Below are 19,685 nucleotides of genomic sequence, written 5' to 3' on the forward strand. Positions count from 1 at the left end.
CATCAGCATAAAGCAGCTCCTGGACAAGGTGGTTTAAGGTCTTGGTGTGGCCTTCAGTCACCTGAGGTTGAAAAGGCTTCCATCAGTACGGTATCGGATGTAGATCCCGTCCTGATCCTCAAGGTCTGCTGTGGCCCTTTGGAGCATCCTGCTGGAAAAGACTGTGAATAGGGTTGGAGCAAGAACGCAGCCTTGTTTCACACCATTGGTAATTAGAAAGGGCTCAGAAAGTGCATTGCCATATCTGACTTGGCCGTGCTGATCCTCATGGAGTGAGAGGATCATTTTAAGGAACTTGGGGGGGACAACCTAAATGTTCCAAAATCTGCCATAGACCTTCTCTGCTCACAGTATCAAAAACCTTGGTGAGGTCGACAAAGGTTACATAGAGACCTTTGTTCTGTTCCCTACACTTCTCTTGCAGTTGTCTGAGAACAAACACCATGTCTGTACTGCCCAAGTTTGACGTGTTCTGGATATATTTGCTTTGCTCTGTTACCCCCTGACAGGGTGGTCAGGACAAAGGGGTGTTCCTGGGTATTTCCTGGAGATTGTATATAGATAGGTGATAGCAAAGTAGGAAATGTAAGATATGCCCAAATTGTTCCAATAGGAATGAAACCTGTGCACCCCTATGTGCTTGCAAGCTATGCTGGCAATGGTACATGCCTTCAGTAGGGTCGCCCATGCCCTACAGGTCAAAACCGTAGGACCAGAAACACTACATTCTTGGGCAGGATGAGCTCTTTAGCCTTCTGGCAGTCATCCTAGGAGAAGGACAACTCTAATCCCAAACCCAGGCAGATGGAGCTCACTTAGCCCTGTAAGGCCATCCATCTAAGAGAAGGTCACTCTAATTAAACCTACGTCCAAGCTTGCTCGGCCCTATTCACTTATTAATGACCTGTTATTAAGACTATGAGGAAGGAGCAGCAAGATTAGCTGTTGGACATTCTGCTGAAGCTGGTATGGATCTGAAAAGTCATACAGTGACAGGATCTTAAAGAAGCAAAGAGAACCTCAAAGGTCATTAAGAGGCAGATCAAACCAGTGCAAGCTACAGCACAAATGCTTCAGTTTGGCTTTAAACATTCTCTTAGATCAAGATTTTGAGAAACTGCTTGGAATAACTGTAATTTGAGTTATATAGTTTAGATTTGGAGTTTTACAGTAAGTTTCAATGTAGGGGCAGTAATTTCCTTTGATTTACAGAAATAAAGGCATAGGTTAAAAGCTTTACTTGTAAATAGTTGGGAGCCCTTAATTCCACTGTTTAAAGTCCAGGTCTTGCTTTACTTTATTCAGAGCTTGACTCTGCCTTCCAGAGCCTTCTTAGCACTGTTCAATGCCAGTATCTAAAAGAGAAGAATAACTTTCCCTCAACCAAGTGTATACTTGGTTATTGTCACCCTGCCAGAGCTGACAGCTCTTTGGCTGGCCAGTCTGACTTTGAAAATCAACTGTTCTTATGTTCCCAGATCCATAATGCTGGAGTTTAGAATAGACTGTAAATATTTTTCTGACCATACATTATTAGGAGCTTTGAAGTCTTTTTTTCCCCCCTACAGTTTCACAAGCAGTCCTGGTGTGCTGTCTTGCTCAGCAATAATGTGCAATCAGGGCTTTTTGCTGGGAGAGAGGGTGGCAAGCTCCAAGCTCTTGTGTAAAAGATTAAGCGTTCAAAGCACGTCTTTCTTGAAATAAATGGGTCATTCCTCTGAAATCCAGTGTAAACAGGCTTTATTAAATCAACAGCTGAGAAGGCTGCAGAATGCCACCTATAAAGCAGTGTTTGTGTGGCTGTTTGATGTGTGGTGGCTGTGCACCTGGTACGTGCACTCGTAGTTCAGCTGTTCCATCGATCCCCTGATTGCTCAGAACAAGACGTGAGAAATGGAGAAGTGATGGTTCATCTGCTGTAACCTTACTAGAACTTTGTAGGGATGAAACAGCTTAACTCCTGCCTCTTGGCTGACAGTGTAATTTTACAGGATTTTGTCATGTGTAAGCAGCATTGATGTAAAGATCCTCAACACCACCTGTACAGATAATGGTTTAGAACAGGTTGGGTTTGTGTTTTGTTTTGATGTTTTAGTTATTGTGAACTTTGACAGCAGTGCCTTGTAGGCTTTGGACCATGGTAGATTTTGTTGGAACTTGTTTGCTGTAGGATTATAGGAGTTGTTTCTTCATAGGTTAGTGTAGCATAGGGCATTGCTGAAGAAACTGAGCCTGCTTGACAGATAGGATGGTTTTAGAACCTGGGAGCAGTTGGGTGTCCAGTCTAGACAGCACAATTAAAAAGAAGCTTGGAAAGTCAGCAAAAAGGTGCAGTTGATTCACTTTTCCTATTGCTTACTCATAGTGCAGATGTTTTACATTTCCTTAGGAAAACTGTCCAGAAATGCCATTGTGTATTTTACTTGAAAAATTTATAGGTTTGGAAGGCAATTCCACGTGGGATGGGAGGTCATGTCCAGATAAGGACTGATACTTCTTTTCACCCCCACAGATATTTCTGTACACAGTTGGATTGCTGACCAAGAGGAAAAAAAACCAAAACAAGTATAAATAGATTTAGTGGTTTAAAAACTATGATAGAACATTCCTCGGGTTGTTTATTAAAACCTTCTGTTTATCATCAGTGTTTTGGTGTGTACCTGCTCTTAAGTCTTCCATGTAATGTGTACATTGTTGTGGCTTCTAATCCAGTGAGTTTCCTCCCTCTCTCAGTAGCTGTGTGAGAACAGGGTGGTTCACGTGGGAGGAGGAATGCAGGCAGCAACTTCAGGCTGGTTCAGAGTTGAAGTGACAGTGGAACAGGAGAACAGGGAGGTTGTAGCCTTGGGAATCAACTGTTCGAAGTGTAGATTTCTGCAATGAACAGTTTGCCTGTTTCAAGTCATCTGATAGTTCTTGTGTGCTCAGTAAAGTGGCAGTTTGTATTTTGTTGGAATTATTTTTTTTTTTAACTAAAGGTGGCTGATGGTGGGAATACACCAAGGTGCTGAGACTCAGGCACTTCACGAAGGAGCTTCAGCTGTTGTGGTTTTTCCCGTTCTTTGTGTAAATCTGTGTTTGGGGCTCGTCTTTCAGCTCAAATTGCTGGATTGAAATGTGCTTAAAAAAACGTCAATAAACCGAAGTGATGTACTGGAGAGGAGGCGGTTACACTGCGCGGCGTTAACCTGCTTGCTTTGGAGCAGAAATCATTGAAGGAGGGTTGTTTTTCTCTCTGGCAGCTGTGGCCAGCCCTGTGCTGTGGCAGAAGGAGTGTGTGAAGGGGCCGGAGGTGTGGTGCCAGAGCATCCGCACGGCGTCGCAGTGCGGGGCGGTGAAGCACTGCCAGCAGAACGTCTGGAACAAGCCTGCAGTAGTGAGTACCCACTGCTCACACCTCTTCCCCCGCCACCTGCAGCCGAGGTGGCCGGTTCCCACGTGCTGAGGAAGGCTTCCCAAGTCTCTGATTGGATTTAAGTGTTACATCTGGCTCTGCTTTGATGGCTGTGCCTTAATTTAGGTGCTAGAGGAAGGTTGCTTTTCGCTGCTCTGCCTTGCACAACTTGTCTGCTGACTTCTCCCGTGACCTGTTGCACAATCAGGGAGCAATGTATGGAATGGAGCTAGTGGATTTCACTCGTTCCTCTTTATTGCTGACCCCTAATTCATGGAGTCCACTTGAGCAGTGAGTTATTACGAAAACAGCCGTGTGCTTCTTTAGGTCTTTCTCAAAAGTTCATGTTCCAGCATATGCTAAATTATGAAAGCCATGACAAATAGTGGTAGAAATGTTACGTTTAGTGCAGCCTTTCAAGTTGCATTTGCACTGAAGGTGAGGGCTGCTTTACTAGGTGTAGCTGTAGTTCAGGGTGTTGTTTCACAACTTTGTAGGGGTGCCAGAGGCATTTTACTTGCAGAGGCATTCAGTCCACACTGGCTATGTCTCTGCTGAGATATTTCAGTTTAGGGGAAATTAGGGGAAGGGAGGAATCTCAGAGCACAACTAAAATGAGGGAAGTTGCCTGGAATGTTCTTACATGCTAGCAAGTGTGAACTCTCTGAAGAGTAAGGTAAAAGGTTCAGGAGAAGGCTTGTTGGGACAGTATGCTTCAAGGGACTGGGACTAGTTGAAATGAATAGGTGGTAGCATGCCAGCTTCTTCATGCCTTGTTGATTTACTGAAGAAACTGGAGCTGGACATGCTTGAGATAGCCTCACTCTTTGTTTCAAACACCTCTTCCCACCCCAGCCTCAGCCAGTATTTCTTCCTTAATTTCCATTCTTGGTGTTTGTGTTATTTACACCCTGCCCTTACAGCACTTAAGTCTTTCTCAGAGTAACTGTCTGCTTCTCTCTCCAGAGCAGTATCCCCTGTGACTTGTGCAAGGAGCTTGTGACGGTGGCTGGCAAGGTTTTGAAGGATAATGGCACTGAGGTAAGCAGAGCTCCCTTTTCTCCTCACCCCAAAACACACTTTGATTTCGTGGACCTAACAAGATCTCGTGATGAGGGGGTGGAACAGTTGGCTGTGTTGTTTTCCTAACATAAGCAGCAGATGTTGAAAGGGACTAGAGTACGTGGGAAAAGGCTTTTAAACAGCCTCTACTGGTTTAGAAATTAGCAAATTCTAGAGCCTCTCATGCTTTAACACATCCCTGATTGACTGTAGGTGCTTAATAAAATTGTTCTTGTGCCAATGGGCCATCAGCCTTAAAAGGTGGGATACTGCAGACTCTAGAAGTGGACGATTACACCAACTGGTCTTTGGTTTTGAGGGCACTTCCTTTTTCTTTTATGAATCTGTGAGTGCTTTGTATAAACAAGGCACTGTCCCCCTAGTCCATAATTTCACTTCCTTCTCTTTAAATGTAAATGTTCTACTCTGGCAAGGCCTTGCAAGCAGTATTGCATGTTTTCACTTTGGCAGGGTCTCATCAAAGGTCAGGACTGGGGAAAACAGACTTACAGTGTAAAACCTCAGTCTAGTTGTGCTTCCCACTGCCTGGACCTATCTGAGTCCAAGGAGCTTGTTTTAGGCTTTGTATTGTGCATTTTGGCAATGGAAAGAGCATTTGAGAGAGGGATAATCTATCCATGCCTACCTCATCTTTCACAGGAGGAGATCCGCTCTTACTTGGAAAAGACGTGCGAGTTTCTTCCTGACCAAGGCCTGGTGTCTGAGTGCAAAGAAATTGTGGATTCCTACCTACCAGTTATCATGGATATGATCAAAGAAGAGCTAGTAAGTAGAAAATTTTCAAGCACTGGATTTAAAAGTCATGCTCCGATGATGCCCAAGTTTCTCTTCTGCGTGAGATTGTGCATGTGATCCTTCAGTCCTGTGTGGATCACTGGTGTTGCAGTGAGTAGTGTGAGTTTGAAGCCTGCTTCCTTGCTATGAAACATTTTCCTCATCTGTCACGTTTCAGCTGAATGACTCTAAACTTCATACAAAAGCGATGTGAGTTTGGGGCTTTATGAGTGTATCTTGTCCCCCCTAGGATAAACCTGAGGTTGTGTGCAGTGCCCTCGCCCTGTGCCAGTCCCTGCAGAAGCACCTTGCAACCATGAAGCTTCAGAAACAGCTCCAGACCAACAAGATTCCAGAGCTGGATTTCTCTGAACTGGCATCCCCGTTCATGGCTAACGTGCCTCTTCTCCTCTACCCTCAGGACAAACCCAAGCAGAAGCCTAAGGTAAGGGTGCAGGGCTGTTCCAGTGTGGACCCTATGCATAATTTTGGATTAAGTTCTGCAGCTGTGCCCTTCAGGGGAAGCATTTGTCTCTCTGAACGTAGAGGTTGATTGGAAAAGAACAAATAGTTGACAAAGGGGAGTAGATGGGCCGATGAGCTTGGGAGCAGAGGCTGAGTGTTGGTAGCAAGGCAGAGTGTGGGAGTTAAACAGTGAGTGGGTGCAGAACAAGCTACTGTGGGTGAAGCTGGTAAGATCTATGCCAGATTGGGAAACCTTCCCGCTGTGGTCTGTAACAAAACCAAGAGATGCTGAAGATTGGGTATCTTGACTGTTATCTCGGTTTTGAAGCCAAGTATGTACCTAATCTCCATCTAGTGGCTGGTGCACATACCAGCAGTAGCTTGTCTCTGTATTAGCTCAGGCTTTAAAGTATTCTACAGATTATTTGCTAAGGTTTGTAAATAGCTCACAATAGCTTGTAAAACTCGGTAGTAACAGAAACTTCTAAAACATGTTATGAGAAGTTAACGTCAACTTCGGTTTCCTTTCCTTCTTTGTCCAGGCGAGTGGGGATGTGTGCCAGGATTGCATTCAGCTGGTCACTGATGTTCAGGAAGCTGTGAAGACAAACTCATCTTTTGTGAAGTCTTTGGTTGCTCATGCCAAGGAGGAGTGTGACCGTTTGGGACCCGGAATGTCCGATATGGTGAGCTGTCCTTTCTAGTTGGAAAAAAATTGTTCCTGAATGCAGACACAAAATAGTTTGTTCGGGGCCTTAATCCCCTCTATTGTATTCTCTATTTAATAACACAAAGGGGATTGTGTTCCATGTAGGATACACGGTATAATAGTTACATAGTATAGCAGTAACACTGAAATTGTAAACTTGATGGTCAGGAAAGGTGAGGGGGGTGTATGGGACTGGGGGGGGAGGAGAAAGACGCTTCAGATTGCTTCTAGCCCTTAAGGACCTTTTTCACCAAAATGATCTATGTGGTCATATCAGTAGGGGGAGGACTTTTTTGCCCTGAGTGGAAGAGAAAAGGATTCCTCAGATAAGCAATTATTTGTGAAGTGGTTGTGTAACCTGAAATGCTGTCTTGTATTTGGGACAAGCTCTGAAAGACAGCAGAATAGTTATTAAGTAGAGCAGGTAAATTAATGCCTTGAGATGTATTAGAAAATTCTAGATGAACTCTACAGCACAAGTGGTTTGATAGTCACAAGACTTTCTTTTCCCCCTTCCTGCAGTGCAAGACCTATATCTCTGAATATTCTGACTTGGCTATCCAGATGATGATGCACATGGTAAGATCAGCAGAATATAGTACTTGCTCTCAGTTAATTTTTCTGATTTGTGTAGCTAACTTCTTTGGAAACAGGGATCATGTACTGCAGTAAAGCTCTGGGGGAGAGCCCTGTAAGTCTGGGTGTTGATGCTTTGAACTTGGCATTTAATTGGATACTGATTTCAGTTTCAGAATGCTTTCTTTAGCACTTCCTTTCTATTCACTTCTGTGGTGCAAAAGACACTCGAATCATTTGAAATGTGGGAGATACATTACTCATGTTCCTTTATACTCTTTTTATCTCAGTCCTGTACTTACACCACTTCCCCCCTCCCCACCAATATTAGAGTATATTAGAGTTGTCTGTCACAGTGTTGCAAAATTAGTTCAAGTGTTGCTTCTTCCTGAAGCAAGACTAAACATCCTTCTCCTGGAGCTGCTATCTGGAGGCCCCTGCTCTCTGGGCTCCTGATAGGACTCATGGAAAGGGAGTTGTACTGCACCAGCTCTGGTCTTCTGCAGCAACATACATTTCCCTCTGACCACCTCCATAGCACCTCTTTGTATGTGCTATGATCTCACAAACCTTAAAAACAAACAAACAAAAAAACCTTTCCTAGGGGATGCAGTCCCTAGATGCCCCAAGTAACATAACAAACTGTAGGTGAATTTCTGAGTAGAATATGTGGCCGACTTGAACCTGAATTTGGCAACACAGTGGCCTCTTTTTGTTTCCACTTGCTAAAGGCTACTTAGAAGCTCATCCTGTTTCTTAAACATTTGTTGGGGGGGAAGTCAATCTTTGTTCTAGCAACACTTGGTTTCTCATTTTGAGCGTTGCAATGCAGTGTGTTGTTAGTCCCTGAAATTGGATTATGACCACACCTTGCATCCATCCGAGTGTTGTCCAGACTCTTTGGAGGTAGTCTTTTGCCCAGGATGCCTTAATAACTGCAAATGAGTAATGCTGGTCAGCACTGTGCAATTAAATGTGAGTTATCAGTGCTAAGGATCTTTGGGGTGGGGACTGTGTCATATGCCATTATCTTCATGGAAAGAATATATGCAGTTCCAAGTGCTTGACGTGTTTTCTCTCTTAACTGTTATCTTTAATTTCTCCTTTCTTCCTCTGTCTCCAATCTCCCCTGTCAACAGAAGGATCAGGTATGTGAGCACCTCGCCTGTGATGATAGCCTGCTTGTAGTTCACCTTTTGCTGTTAAAGGGCTTGTAGTTCACTTTTTGCTCTATTAGCTGTGTACATGGTGTGACTGTACTCAGTGTTGACAGATACAAGGGATATTTATGTCATTAAAACAGAGAAAGACTCTAGGCCTCTTCCAGTGCATCAGTCCTACTTCCAGCTCCAGATACCAGCTTGTGCTACGAAGATTTCAGCTTGATTACGCTTTGGCCAGTAGAGCAGGAAATGTGATCCCTCTCCTAGAAGAAGGACAGATGTGGACAAAGCAATGCCAGTGGCTCCTGTCAGCTGCTGGCCTAAAGTCTGAGCTCAAAGGGGGTTGAGCGAAGCTGTCCTGGGGTCTCTTCTTGGTTAACCTTTAAATCTAGGACAACGGTACAGATGTTTAAAGTACACGAACTGAAAAGATGTGGGAGGCCCTCAGTCTCCTGCTTCCTAGAGCGATTTGGGCTTTTAATTCACCCAGACCTGTGAGACCTTGTGTCTGTCATCTCTCAGTGAGAGAACGTGTGTATGTGGGTGTTGCTGTAACATTAATATCTAGAATTGCTTCTTACAATGCATGAACCAAAGGGCTTGACTTAAAGGTGCTGCCTGGAGCAGTCTGAAGCAGCACAGTGTCTTTGAGATGCTGCTTTTGCCTGTGCATGAGGTTGTGGCATGTGATGTATTAACTCTGGCATAAGCCTCTTCTGTAGGAAGCTTGTGACAGGGTGGGATACGATCTTCTAATTACCTGTAGGACCAAGGGTCTCTTTTTTTAGCTTAAGTAGACTTCAAGTGGGGAAATTGAAGTTTTGTGTCTTGCTCTGTACAGCTTTTGTCACTTTGGGTATCGTGTGGCCTCCTTAGTGCAGTTTGCCTCATGTCCAGCATTTATTTTTGCATTTAGTAGTGTATGCTTCCAAAACCTTTGAGAAATACTTGGAAAGCCTTTTTAAAGACTTTGTTTCTGTTTGCTGTTCTCTTACTGTGAAAAGAACACTGGAAATACAGTTATTGCAGTAAAAATGGTTAGGCTAAGGTTTTTAACAAGCTTAACTTTTGTTTCTTGTAGGCTGTGTTCAGTAATGCGAGAAACTGTTTCTGTTTGCAGAACATGATGTTACTGGCAGCTTTAAAGAAGGTAGTTTGTGGATGAGGAAAGAAGTCCTTTTCTCTAGGCATTTCTTTCAGCTTTTGGGTGAACTCTGAAGTCAGGATAATTGGCCTCTGTGATTACTTGAAGCTGGGGAGCAGCTTTGTGGATGCAGGTCTAAAGTGACGCTGGTGGCCTGTTTTGGTGTTGGTAGCTCTTAAGTCAACTCCTTTTGAAGGGCTTGCATAGTGTGGCTGATGGTAAATGGGGTTTTTAAGTGGGGTTTTTAACCTCTTCCTCTTTAAAAGGAACTACTAAATTTCACCTGTTAGCTGTCCTGCCTGTAACCGTATCAAATGCTTTGGCAATACTTGGAGTAGAAGTAGTCGTGAAACTTCTGGTTGTGTTGGAGCCTTTTAAAACTTTGTTCTCTGTTCCTGCTCACAGGCTCTGTAGAAAGAGCTGTGTCTTCTAGACTTTAAAAAAAATCGCTTATGCATCTTTTTCCAGCAACCAAAGGACATTTGTGCCATGGTTGGGTTCTGTGCTTCTGTGAAGTCTGTCCCCCTTCAGCCTCTGGTGCCAGCTCAAGTGGTTCATGAGGTGAAAATGGAAACTGTGGAGGTAAAATTGACTTTTTGTACTTATCATCTTTGCTTTCCTTTTTGCTTTAGTGTAACAAACTGACAGAAAAATATGAGCTTTTATGCACAGAATAATCCAAGTCTCCCTGCATATAAATTCCTGGCCTCCTCTTGTTTCTGATGGTGATTTTTGAAGTAGGAGAACCGTTTTATTTGTTAGAACAGCAGAGCCTACGCTGAACCAAAGCTACAAGGTAATGCTTCAGGATTGAAATGGGAACTCTTGTTCCAGCAGTTCTGAACGACACCTCAAATGTGAATTGCTCAATTTGAGTTTTGCTTTATGTTTGAACTTATGCTTCGATCCCTTTTAATAATGGGGCAGCACTCTGCTTGTGCAGGTGAGAGATCAGAGTCAGAATGCTGAAGTTCTGAGTTTGAAGGAGTGCCTTGGCTTCTCCAAAGGTTTCCTTTGCAATCAGGAGGGTGCTCTCAATTCTAGGAAATTTTGTCCTCAGTTAATGTGTTTTAAAAACCACTATATATTTCCATGGACTTCTGTCTCTGTAGAATTGCTTTTTTCTTTGTGTCTACTAAATTCAACTCCCCTCCTTAATACAACCTGGGGATTGTAGTCTTAATTAGTCATACAAAGTGCCTGTTCATTCAGAAGGGCTTTTTACTGAGACCTTTAATGTTGGGCTTGAGTTCTGTGTGACCTTTTGAGTACAGCTCTAGGTAAAGGAGTGTGCTGCACGTGAATGCTATTAAACTGATCTTTTAGGAATTGTCCCTGTCAGGTGTGGTCCAGTGCTGATTTATTGTTTGTGTGTTTCTTCTGTGTACTCAGAAGGCCTCGGTTCAAGAGAAGGCCTCAGTTCAAGAGAAAACTTTTTCCTTGTGTGAAATATGTGAGACCATGGTGAAAGAAGTGACTGGCCTCTTGGAGAGCAACAAGACAGAGGTGTGTAAGTGGTGGGCATGGTACCTCTTCCTAGGCTTTGGCTGAAAGGGGGCTGTGTTGGAGGGGGAAGGGAAGTTAATTTTATTGCCTGTCTTCATGACAGCAAAACTTCTGGGTGGCACAGAAAAGACATGCTTATGAAATTTCTGTCCCTCATTTGCCACTGGCCCTCCTTTGTGCTTCAGGAGGAGATTGTGCATGAAATGGAAGTGGTCTGCCGCCTGTTCCCAGGAAGTGTCAAAGACCAGTGCAAGGACTTCATAGAGGTCTATGGCCAGGCTGTCATTGACATGCTCTTGGAGGCAACAAATCCTGAAGCTGTGTGTGTTATGCTGAAATGCTGTGCAGCCAACAAGCTTCCACAGCAGCCAGGTGGGTAGTGAGGAGCCTGGTGTTCCAAAGGAGGCGGTTCACCTGGGATGAGATCTCTTTTGAGGATGCTTTGCTGATGGCTGCCTCCTTCTGCTTGGAGGAGAACTACCTAAGCGCTGATGTTTGCTTTGTGTTTTTATTTTCCTTCTCAGTTGTAGTGAAACCTGCAGGTGGCTTCTGTGATATCTGCAAGATGGTGGTGGCTTATGCAGACAAAGAGCTAGAGAAGAATGCCACGACAGCTGAAATCGAAGCTTTACTGGAAAAAGTGTGTCACTTCCTGCCAGAGTCTGTCAGTGATCAGGTAAGGAGTTTGGGCAGGAGGCTGACTGAAAAGCAGTGGTCTTGTTGAGGGTTGGGAACTGTCCTTGTTGATTTGTTGTGTTTACGTGGGTCCTACAGTGACAGTTATGCTTAACCTCATTTGTTTCACCTGATATTTTGTCTACATGCTAATTTTAGGTCCATCTCTCAAGTGTCTCTACTTCTGCTGTAAATGACCAGGTACTCATAATAGAGGTCTCTGTGTTTGGCCAAATGCCTTGTCCATGGCTGGAGACAAACTGTCCTCAGGTGCAGCTGGGACTGGCTTCTGTCCAGCAACCTGATCCTTCCCAGGTTTTTCCCCTTTGTTAGCACAACAGCTTCTAATGTGCAGCAGAACAAAAAAAGAGGGAATGGGCTTGATCTGAACCAGTGGAATGACCTCACAGGCCTTGCTGTGTGGCAGCCTGCCTTCCAGTCAGGACAAGGCAGATGGAGGTGAACAGAAGGGTGAAACATGGAGTCTTGGAACAGTTTGGGTTGGAAGAGACCTTAAAGACTGTCTAGTTCTAACCTCCTGCCATGGGCAGGGGCATATTGCAGAGCATTTGGGAAAACTAGAGAGCAGTATCTCTTGTTGGTTTTTACAATAGTCTTCTCAGCTAGAAGCTGGGAGAAGTTTGGGGTGCAGAGGGTTTTCTCACTTCCCATCCTTGGGAGTTGGCAGTCCTTTGAATAGATGGAGGCTTTTAAAGACCTGAATTGATTGGCTGGATTGTTGTACTAATTTGCAGTCAGGAAAGGTTTGCCTGTAAATCCTCTGAGAACAGTGGGTGGGAACAGCTGAAGGTTTTATTTTTCCCTCAACACTGATCCTGTTCAGGGGATTAATGGAATAATTGGAAGTAGGCTGGCTTAATTCCATTGAGACACCTGTGGGACCACCACTATCAAGATTTACCTGGAAATCTTATTAGGTGGCTGCTGAGTGCCAGCAAGTGGCAACTGCTTGTAATTTTACCAGCAACAGAATATACAGACTTAAAGCAGAGCTGTGGAACAGCTCTTCCTGCTGCGAGGCTGTTTAATAGCTGTGCTCGATTTATTAATGGTGCCATTAGTCTCTGCTGAGAGCAGCATCTTCCTGAGCTCTGGAGAGGGCCTCTCCACTAGAGGGAGAGAGACTCTTCCTGATGGGAAGTGCTCCTGCTGCTGCCTGATCTGAAAGGAGTAGGAACTCCTTGGGTAAAAGTGCTTGGGAGTTGTTGCTCCTTTGCTGCTGTCCTGCTCAGGATGTTTGTCTCCAGCTGGTTCCCTGTGCTTTCCTCTTGGGACAGCGGTGATCTCCACCATCAGAGACTAAGCTTTGCAGTCAAAGCTTCTCCTGCTTGGTTCTTTTCCCAAAGTCTGTCCTGTTTGGTTCTCTTCCTTTTGACCTTTCCTTTCTCTCCTCATAACCTGTCTGCAGACAGCTGCGGGCAGGTATGAGCTGGGAGAAACCTGTGTGGTAAGTGCCACGCTGAGTCCTTTTCCATCTGCAGAGCTCAGGCCTCTGCTTTTTATCCCTTTGGAGTGTGCTGTTGAGGTGTTTGGGGTAGCCTGCAGACCACATATTCCTCTTCTTTCGGAGGCTCTAACAGGAGACTCTCTCAACCTGTGCTTTGTTACAGTGTGTTCAGTTTGTGGAACAGTATGAACCTGTGGTTGTGCAACTCCTGGCAGAGGTGATGGATCCCACTTTTGTTTGCACTGTGAGTATTGCCTTTGATTTGGTTGAGTGCAGGCTCTAATACAGTCCTGTGTGCCTTCCAGTGCCCAGCACATGGAAACTCTGCTGGAATAAGAATCAGCACACTGAATGCTTGGAGCAAATGTGGTTGTGCAAGGCCTGGGGCTCAATGGACAGCTGAGTGCCAGCCCAGTGCAGGGAATGACAAAAGGAAAGATCTGCCACTGCTGAGCTTCAGTGACAGGGTGTGGTGTGCCCTGAATGTGGTGGGAGGTTAAGTGGCACTTCTTGAGAAAAGTCCCTCTCTGTTTTTCGAAACTTGATATGAAAAAGGAGTTGTGGTAACTTAATTCTTCCCTGTGTCAGATCCCAGCTTCGTTGCTGCTGTGACCTCCGTGAGAGCTCCTGCAGCCACCTCAGGGGAGCTTCCACACTCACTCGGGTGTAAGGATGGCCTTGAGATCTCAGGGTGTAATTAGAAAGGTGGTGACTCTCTCTTGCTGTTCTTTTCACAGAAACTCGGAGTCTGTGGTGAATCAGCTAAACAGCCTCTCCTGGGGGACGATGCTTGTGTCTGGGGTCCAGGTTACTGGTGTAAGAACATGGACACTGCTGCTCAGTGCAATGTACGTAAAGCAGGGCTCTGCCTCGAGCTTCCTGTTGGTCTTTGATAGCTCCTTAATGGCCACTTTTCAGGTTCTACCACACTTGGAAGTGGGTATATTTCACTTTAAAAAAAACAGTAGGGTGCTGGCTTGATTAGAGGGTCTTTCATAGGCTTTAGCTTTCTCAAAGCTAACTTTCCTCTACATTTTGTTCCTATCCCCACCTGCCTGCTGGTATTTCAGAATTTATAGTAAAGTACAGTGTCAACTTTATATGTAGTCAGTGGTCCTGCAGCAAACAGACCATGTCTCATGATCTCTCATCAAGCTCTAAAAATTGGCTTCCAGCATTGCTTTCTCTGCCAGGCTTTAGTGGCTAAGGGTCATCAGCCTTCTTTCCTGAAGCTTCTGGGTGGGGGCAAGGATATTATTTATTCTAGTCTGTTTCAAAATCACTTATTTTAAGAAAAGCAAATTTGCTCCTGAGATCTTGGCTCAGAATCAGGTGTTGAATTGTGTAGATGCACGCTGGTTTGCAAACAGGCTCTTTTCCACTAATATCAACTCTTGCTTTCCCTTTAGGCTGTTGATCACTGCAAACGCCATGTGTGGAACTAGAAGAAGAATTTCCAGTTCTGAAAGTTTGCCATGGCTCTTAAAACATGTGGGCCGAGGTTGGCAGAGAGCTGTATCTCACCTGTCCCTCCTCTCTGCCTCATTAACAATTTGACCTACAAGTTCCTTTATTGTAACTCTTCTGTAGCAGTGCTGCTGTTGAAGAATCAGATCTTCATCATTGACTTAACAAAGATATTTCTGATTGTACAGTTTAACTCGTTATGCTCCTAAAAATAGTCAGTGTGTTGTAGATTTTTTTTTTTTTTCTAATTGGTAGGCTGAAGTGTTTTTTAGGTGCTGGGAAGAATGACAGATAAGATGAAATGAGACAAGGCTCTTATCTTTTAATTTAAAAAAAGGACAAGGTAGCGACTAATCTTTCAAGTGTCTTTCTGTAGGGGAGCATTGGGAAGATCTTACATGCTTTGCATTTTTAACATCTGGCTGGAATGTTAATTTTCTGTGTATGGGAACTCTTAAGGGATAATGTTGAATCCGGGAATCCCTTCGGCTGGAATTTTCAAAGCTCTACAGATGCAGAGGAGGGGGCTTTGTGTGCCCAGCCACCTTTCAGAGTCACTGGTAACCCAAAGAGGTGCATTTGAGTGATCACGCTTTGGCGTTGGAGCGACCACGCTTGTGGCTCACGGCGTTGTCATAGCTGAGGAAAACCCTCCCTCAACCTTTGATCGCATCCCTTTGATTTCCTTGGGCTCCTGGGTCTAAGCATGGGTGTTCTGCTGCCAAGCCCTATTCAGTGGGATGTCAGTCTTTTGAAGCATGCGGACGTACTTAAGGAATGACTCCCTTTTTTTCGTATCCTAGTTGCTCAATTCTGCTTAGTCTTGCAGCTTCCCACATGCAGCCAGGCTGGGTGCCGAGGAGTTGAGAGATGGAGGAGGAACAAGTCAGCAGGAGCTGTGCACATGTCAAAGGGAGTTCAGCATCGAGGGTGGAACGTGTGGAAAAATGGGGCTTATTGTAAACTGCCCATTTGTTCCTTGATCTGCTTTTTCTCTCATAGCATATTTGAGTCATCTAAAACTTTCAGAGGTGCTGTGAGGCTCGGGGGCAGTTTCCCCTGCTGCCACCCGTTCTCACTGATCCCCTCCTGAGGAAGTGCAGCAAGTAGAGATGGCAAATGGTAGGAACACTGTAGTAGGTATTGGAAGCTCTGCTGGCACACCTCACAGCCTGCCTTTCACACCTCTCTAAAATTACACTGAAATGCCTGAAATCCCCAAAAAAGCCCTTCAAGGCAGGCTGCTTCCCTGGGAACATGTCAGGCCCTTGGGAGTGAGAATCTTGTATTGCTTGAGATGGACCTTGGATTTGGTGTGTAATTCTGATCAAGTTAATCCCCAAAACACTGGATCAAAACCCCCAAAACAGAGGCACCAAAGTAGCTCTGAGGAGACCTTTGGGAAGGAGCAGCTGGGCAGATGTGGAGCTTTGAAAATTCCAGTCCTGTTCAGAAAGATGCTGCTAACTCCTGCTGTTTCTGTGGTGTCTGGGATGAGCAGGAGCTCCAGTAACAAAGCTGTAGCAGCAAGCAGACTGTTTTTCATTGGAAAACCACTGGAGTGCAGGTTTGTAGTTACTCTGTACATACTAAATGCCTGGGCACTGCTGACAGATGGCAACAGAGGTTTGTCTCTTCTGTTTGCTGAATGCTTCAAAAGAAAAGAAAATGCTTCAAAAGAAAATAAAAAGGAAAATTTCCCCTAAAGATATAAAATACCTGCAGCTTTCTGTCTTGGCAGGCTTGTGCAGTGTTCTGGTGGTGTATCCCAGTTGGGGTAGATACAGCAGATAGGGAATGGGCTCTTCCTTTGGCATCGCTGCCCTGGAGGGATGGGTTGTGTTACACCTCGGTGTGGTAGGATGGTATTTGGTGTTTTAAACAGGACAGTGTTCTCTTAATGTGGATCTAATGGGGGGGAGGTGGGGCTGCATTGGCAGCTTGACAGGCTAGGAAGGTTTTATTTTTCTGGGGTTTTTTAGCAGTGGAGGATCCATGCTGGCGAGCTGCGGGGCGAGGTGAGCTGGGGAAATCCTGTGCTGCCACTGGGAGTCCCTGTAGTTTTCTCCCTTCCTGTGGACTGTGGCACCTGACCCGCTTGAGTCGTGCTGGGGGAACGTGCAGTTGCTTTCTGAAAAAACAAAACACATTGTCTTGATTTTATTTTTTTTTTTGCACAAAAGCTTCCCTAATGAACAATAAAAACTTCTGTAAACTGGTAAGACTGTGTGCTTCAATTCCTCGTGTGCTGGTTGCCAAAGGATCTTGTTTGGCTGCAGAGCCAAGAGAGAAGGCACATCGCAAGGTGTCAGTGGGAATCTGGGACTGAATGGGTTCAGGTTCCCATTAAGATGCTGTTGCCTTGCAGGCTGCGTGTCCTATCAAGCCTCTGTGTTCTGCTGAGCGTGGTGGGAGGTGGAAGAGGCTTGCCTGGGATTGCTGCTGCTCTTCCCTGGACAAACACAACGCCTGGTGTGAGGAAACAGCCCCGTGTCGCAATCCCTGCCTTGCGCAGGATGAGGAACTCGCTTGATACTGGCCTTCCCTGCTGACTTGCACTTACTGGGGCTTCCCTTTTGTCCTCCTCCCTTGCTTTGTTAGAAATAAAATAAATGCCTTTTAAACACAGGGAACATGGTGCTGTCCCGTGGCTCCAGGATGGTTTTCCCTGTCCATGCCCACCCTCTGCAGCCCAGGCTAGTGTTGAGCAGCAGGTTCTGGGCTCTTGACCTCCCGGGAATACCTCTGGTCCCTCCCTCTCTTTGCAGCCTGGTGATGATTTTATAATCAAGGTGTAAGGCAAGGGGTGTGGTAATTGCCCTGCGTAGGTGTGGATTCTCACTGCTTCTCCCAACCCCTCCAAGATTCCTCAGTCTGGGAGCAGCATAGGAGAGGAACCAGCCACTGAGGACTATCTTAGGAACGGCATGGAGAGCAAATGGAGTGGCTGGGTGCTGATCGTTTCTGTGTGCCTGGGCTCCTACCAAGGTAAGGCCAGGCCTGGGGGTAGGTCTCGGAGAGCCCAGAAGTCCCCTCTGAATTCCAAAACTATTCCCAGCTGTAGTGTCTAAACTGCATAATGTGCTTTCTTGTTCCTCTATGGTGTTGGAATTGGGCAGAGGAGAGCTGGGGAAGGTGACATCATGGGCTGCTCTACCCACCTGGATGTGAGTGTTGGAATGTTTGCCCTTAAAGCTGATCTCAGTGCAAAAAGGGGCTTGTTCCCTCCCTTCTCCGGGATTCAGGTGGAGCTGTTGTTTTGTCGGGAAGGAGGGAAGCCAAGTGCTGGGGTGTTTCAGCAGCCGAGGGGGAGAGGGGCTGTTCTCTCTGCTGCCCTTGGTCTTGGGGCCTGGCTGCCAACGTGAGAGCTGGGGGAACCACTTGGTTGTCACAAGAGTGACCACAGCACCCCCTGAAGCTGCCTGTTTTCTGAGGAGCCTTTTACAAGGAGTGGGAGGCAGGAACCTGCCTCTGCTCTGGCTTGCCCACCTCCGGGAAGGGTGATGGGTGACATGCTGCAGCCCTACTCACCTTTGGAGATCTCTCATTGCTGGGACTTGGGTATCTGTGTGTGAATCCTCCTGCAGGCAAGCCTATGCTGCTGTCCCTTAGCCATCCCCCAGCCCATCCCCAGGAAACGAGCTAGGAGAAACCTGTTTCTAACCTCAGGTCCTTGCCTGAGGGCAAATCACTTATTCCAGGGAAAATTTCTCAGAGGAAGCTGTGTAGCCCTGCTGTTGTAGGCAAACCCCCCACCTTTCAGAGGGAAGAACCTCTCCTGCACCCTGATTACTCACCGGGCTCCTCCAACGTGACTTGCCCAGGCCTTGTGGTGGAGGAGCTGTGACTGCGCACGCGTGACCCGCGGGGTTGGGGGGGACATGTCCGGGTGTTCAGCCAGCAACAGGCAGAGCAGGAAAGTTCACCTGTGCTGGGCACGTCCGTGCTTGGGGTGACACCTGCCCTGGAACCCGGTCGGGGCTTGGCTGCACGGCACAGTGGTGCTGTAGGACCAGGGGCCTCTGCAGGCCTTGGAGAAGGGTTTTGGAGCTGGGAAGAGTGTATTTATGGTTTTTGCAGTAACAAGGGTGTGCACCAGGCCAGGAACTGGGGCACCAGGGCCCACGCGGCCACCCCCGGGGTTTACGTCACAACCGGCTCACCAGGCTCTGCCGGCTCGGCCGGCACGTTCTGAGGCTCCACGTAATGCTGGCATAGCCTTGCTGGATCTGGAGCTTGGTGCTGGATCCCCCTGAGAAAAGCCCACCCCATCCCAGGGGCCTGGCAGCCAGGAATAGGGCAGTTGTGACTGGCCTGGGACCATCACAGGGGCATGAGAGCATCCCTGCCTCGCTCCTCTGCCAAAAATGGCACTGTCTGCTGTCCTTCTTCCTGGCTGCCCATCAGCATGAGGTGGGTCCAGCACGGCTTTGAAATGTGGAGGAGAGCTCATGAGGCACCAGCTGCCCTGGTTGCTTGCCTGTGGCAGTAATTTCCACCTGGGGAAGCTCCCCCTGCTCTCAGCAGTTGGTAGCTGTGATTAGTCTTAATTATTTTTCTGGCTCAGCACTTATTGCCTGAGCAGGGTGAGGGGTAAGTGCCGAGCTGAGGGTCACTATGAGACAGAAAAGTGCAGGACCAAGCCACTGGTGTCTTTTAGACTGCTCAAATACCCCCATGCCTCTGCTGGGGTTTGGACTCCAACACAGGGCTGTGAGAGATGCCTTGTGTTAGGTGGAGCCAGCTCAGAAAAAAAGCTGTGGGGTTGTTGCCTCCCCTCTCCTTGGTTTTGGTGCTGCCCCTTAATGCTTCCGCTGACTTGCCATTCCTGTTTGCCCTGATCAAGAGCAAGGGTTAAAAAAATAAATACATCCCTCTCAGCTGATGGGGCGAGGGCAGCATCACACTGCTGGGGAGGTGTGTGGGCAGTGTGGGAATCTGGGGGGACTCACCCTGCCCTGGGGCCCATGCCTGCCCCGGTGCTGCCTCAGCCTGATCGGCCTGGACCACCCCCTGGCACCTGCTGAGCTGTGCCAGCGCTTTTGGGAGCAGGTGGGATGGAGGGGGCTAGGGAGTCCTCTCCCCACCTCCTCCATCTCCAGCAACTTCCCACAGAATTACAGAATATGCTGAGCTGGAAGGGACCCACAAGGATCATCGAGTCCAACCCTCAGCCCTGCACAGGATCATCTCCATGAGTCACACCATGTCCCTGAGAACATTGTCCAAACACTCCTTGAGCTCTGCCAGCCTTGGTGCTG

General features: G+C 46.6%; 2 protein-coding genes across 2 annotated transcripts in view; both read left to right on the forward strand.

Moving 5' to 3' along the window:
- The window catches only part of PSAP (prosaposin), a 25,384-nt gene extending 8,738 nt beyond the window's left edge, over positions 1 to 16,646 (forward strand). The window contains exons 3-16 of the mRNA XM_029962590.1: positions 3,207 to 3,376; positions 4,361 to 4,435; positions 5,117 to 5,242; positions 5,502 to 5,696; positions 6,259 to 6,402; positions 6,948 to 7,004; positions 8,141 to 8,149; positions 9,777 to 9,890; positions 10,701 to 10,814; positions 11,000 to 11,186; positions 11,339 to 11,490; positions 13,121 to 13,201; positions 13,695 to 13,805; positions 14,367 to 16,646. Of these exons, the coding sequence (XP_029818450.1) occupies positions 3,207 to 3,376; positions 4,361 to 4,435; positions 5,117 to 5,242; positions 5,502 to 5,696; positions 6,259 to 6,402; positions 6,948 to 7,004; positions 8,141 to 8,149; positions 9,777 to 9,890; positions 10,701 to 10,814; positions 11,000 to 11,186; positions 11,339 to 11,490; positions 13,121 to 13,201; positions 13,695 to 13,805; positions 14,367 to 14,402 (1,571 nt within the window). The 3' untranslated portion in view covers positions 14,403 to 16,646. The remainder of the gene's footprint in view (positions 1 to 3,206; positions 3,377 to 4,360; positions 4,436 to 5,116; positions 5,243 to 5,501; positions 5,697 to 6,258; positions 6,403 to 6,947; positions 7,005 to 8,140; positions 8,150 to 9,776; positions 9,891 to 10,700; positions 10,815 to 10,999; positions 11,187 to 11,338; positions 11,491 to 13,120; positions 13,202 to 13,694; positions 13,806 to 14,366) is intronic.
- A 667-nt stretch (positions 16,647 to 17,313) lies between these two features.
- LOC103764990 (prosaposin) overlaps positions 17,314 to 19,685 on the forward strand; it is an 8,208-nt gene continuing 5,836 nt past the window's right edge. The window contains exon 1 of the mRNA XM_029962591.1: positions 17,314 to 17,412. Coding sequence (XP_029818451.1) covers positions 17,352 to 17,412 — 61 coding nt within the window. The 5' untranslated portion in view covers positions 17,314 to 17,351. The remainder of the gene's footprint in view (positions 17,413 to 19,685) is intronic.

This window comes from Manacus vitellinus, unplaced genomic scaffold (assembly GCF_001715985.3).
Source record: "Manacus vitellinus isolate BGI_N305 unplaced genomic scaffold, ASM171598v3 scaffold_48_pilon, whole genome shotgun sequence".
NCBI classification, from domain to species: domain Eukaryota; kingdom Metazoa; phylum Chordata; class Aves; order Passeriformes; family Pipridae; genus Manacus; species Manacus vitellinus.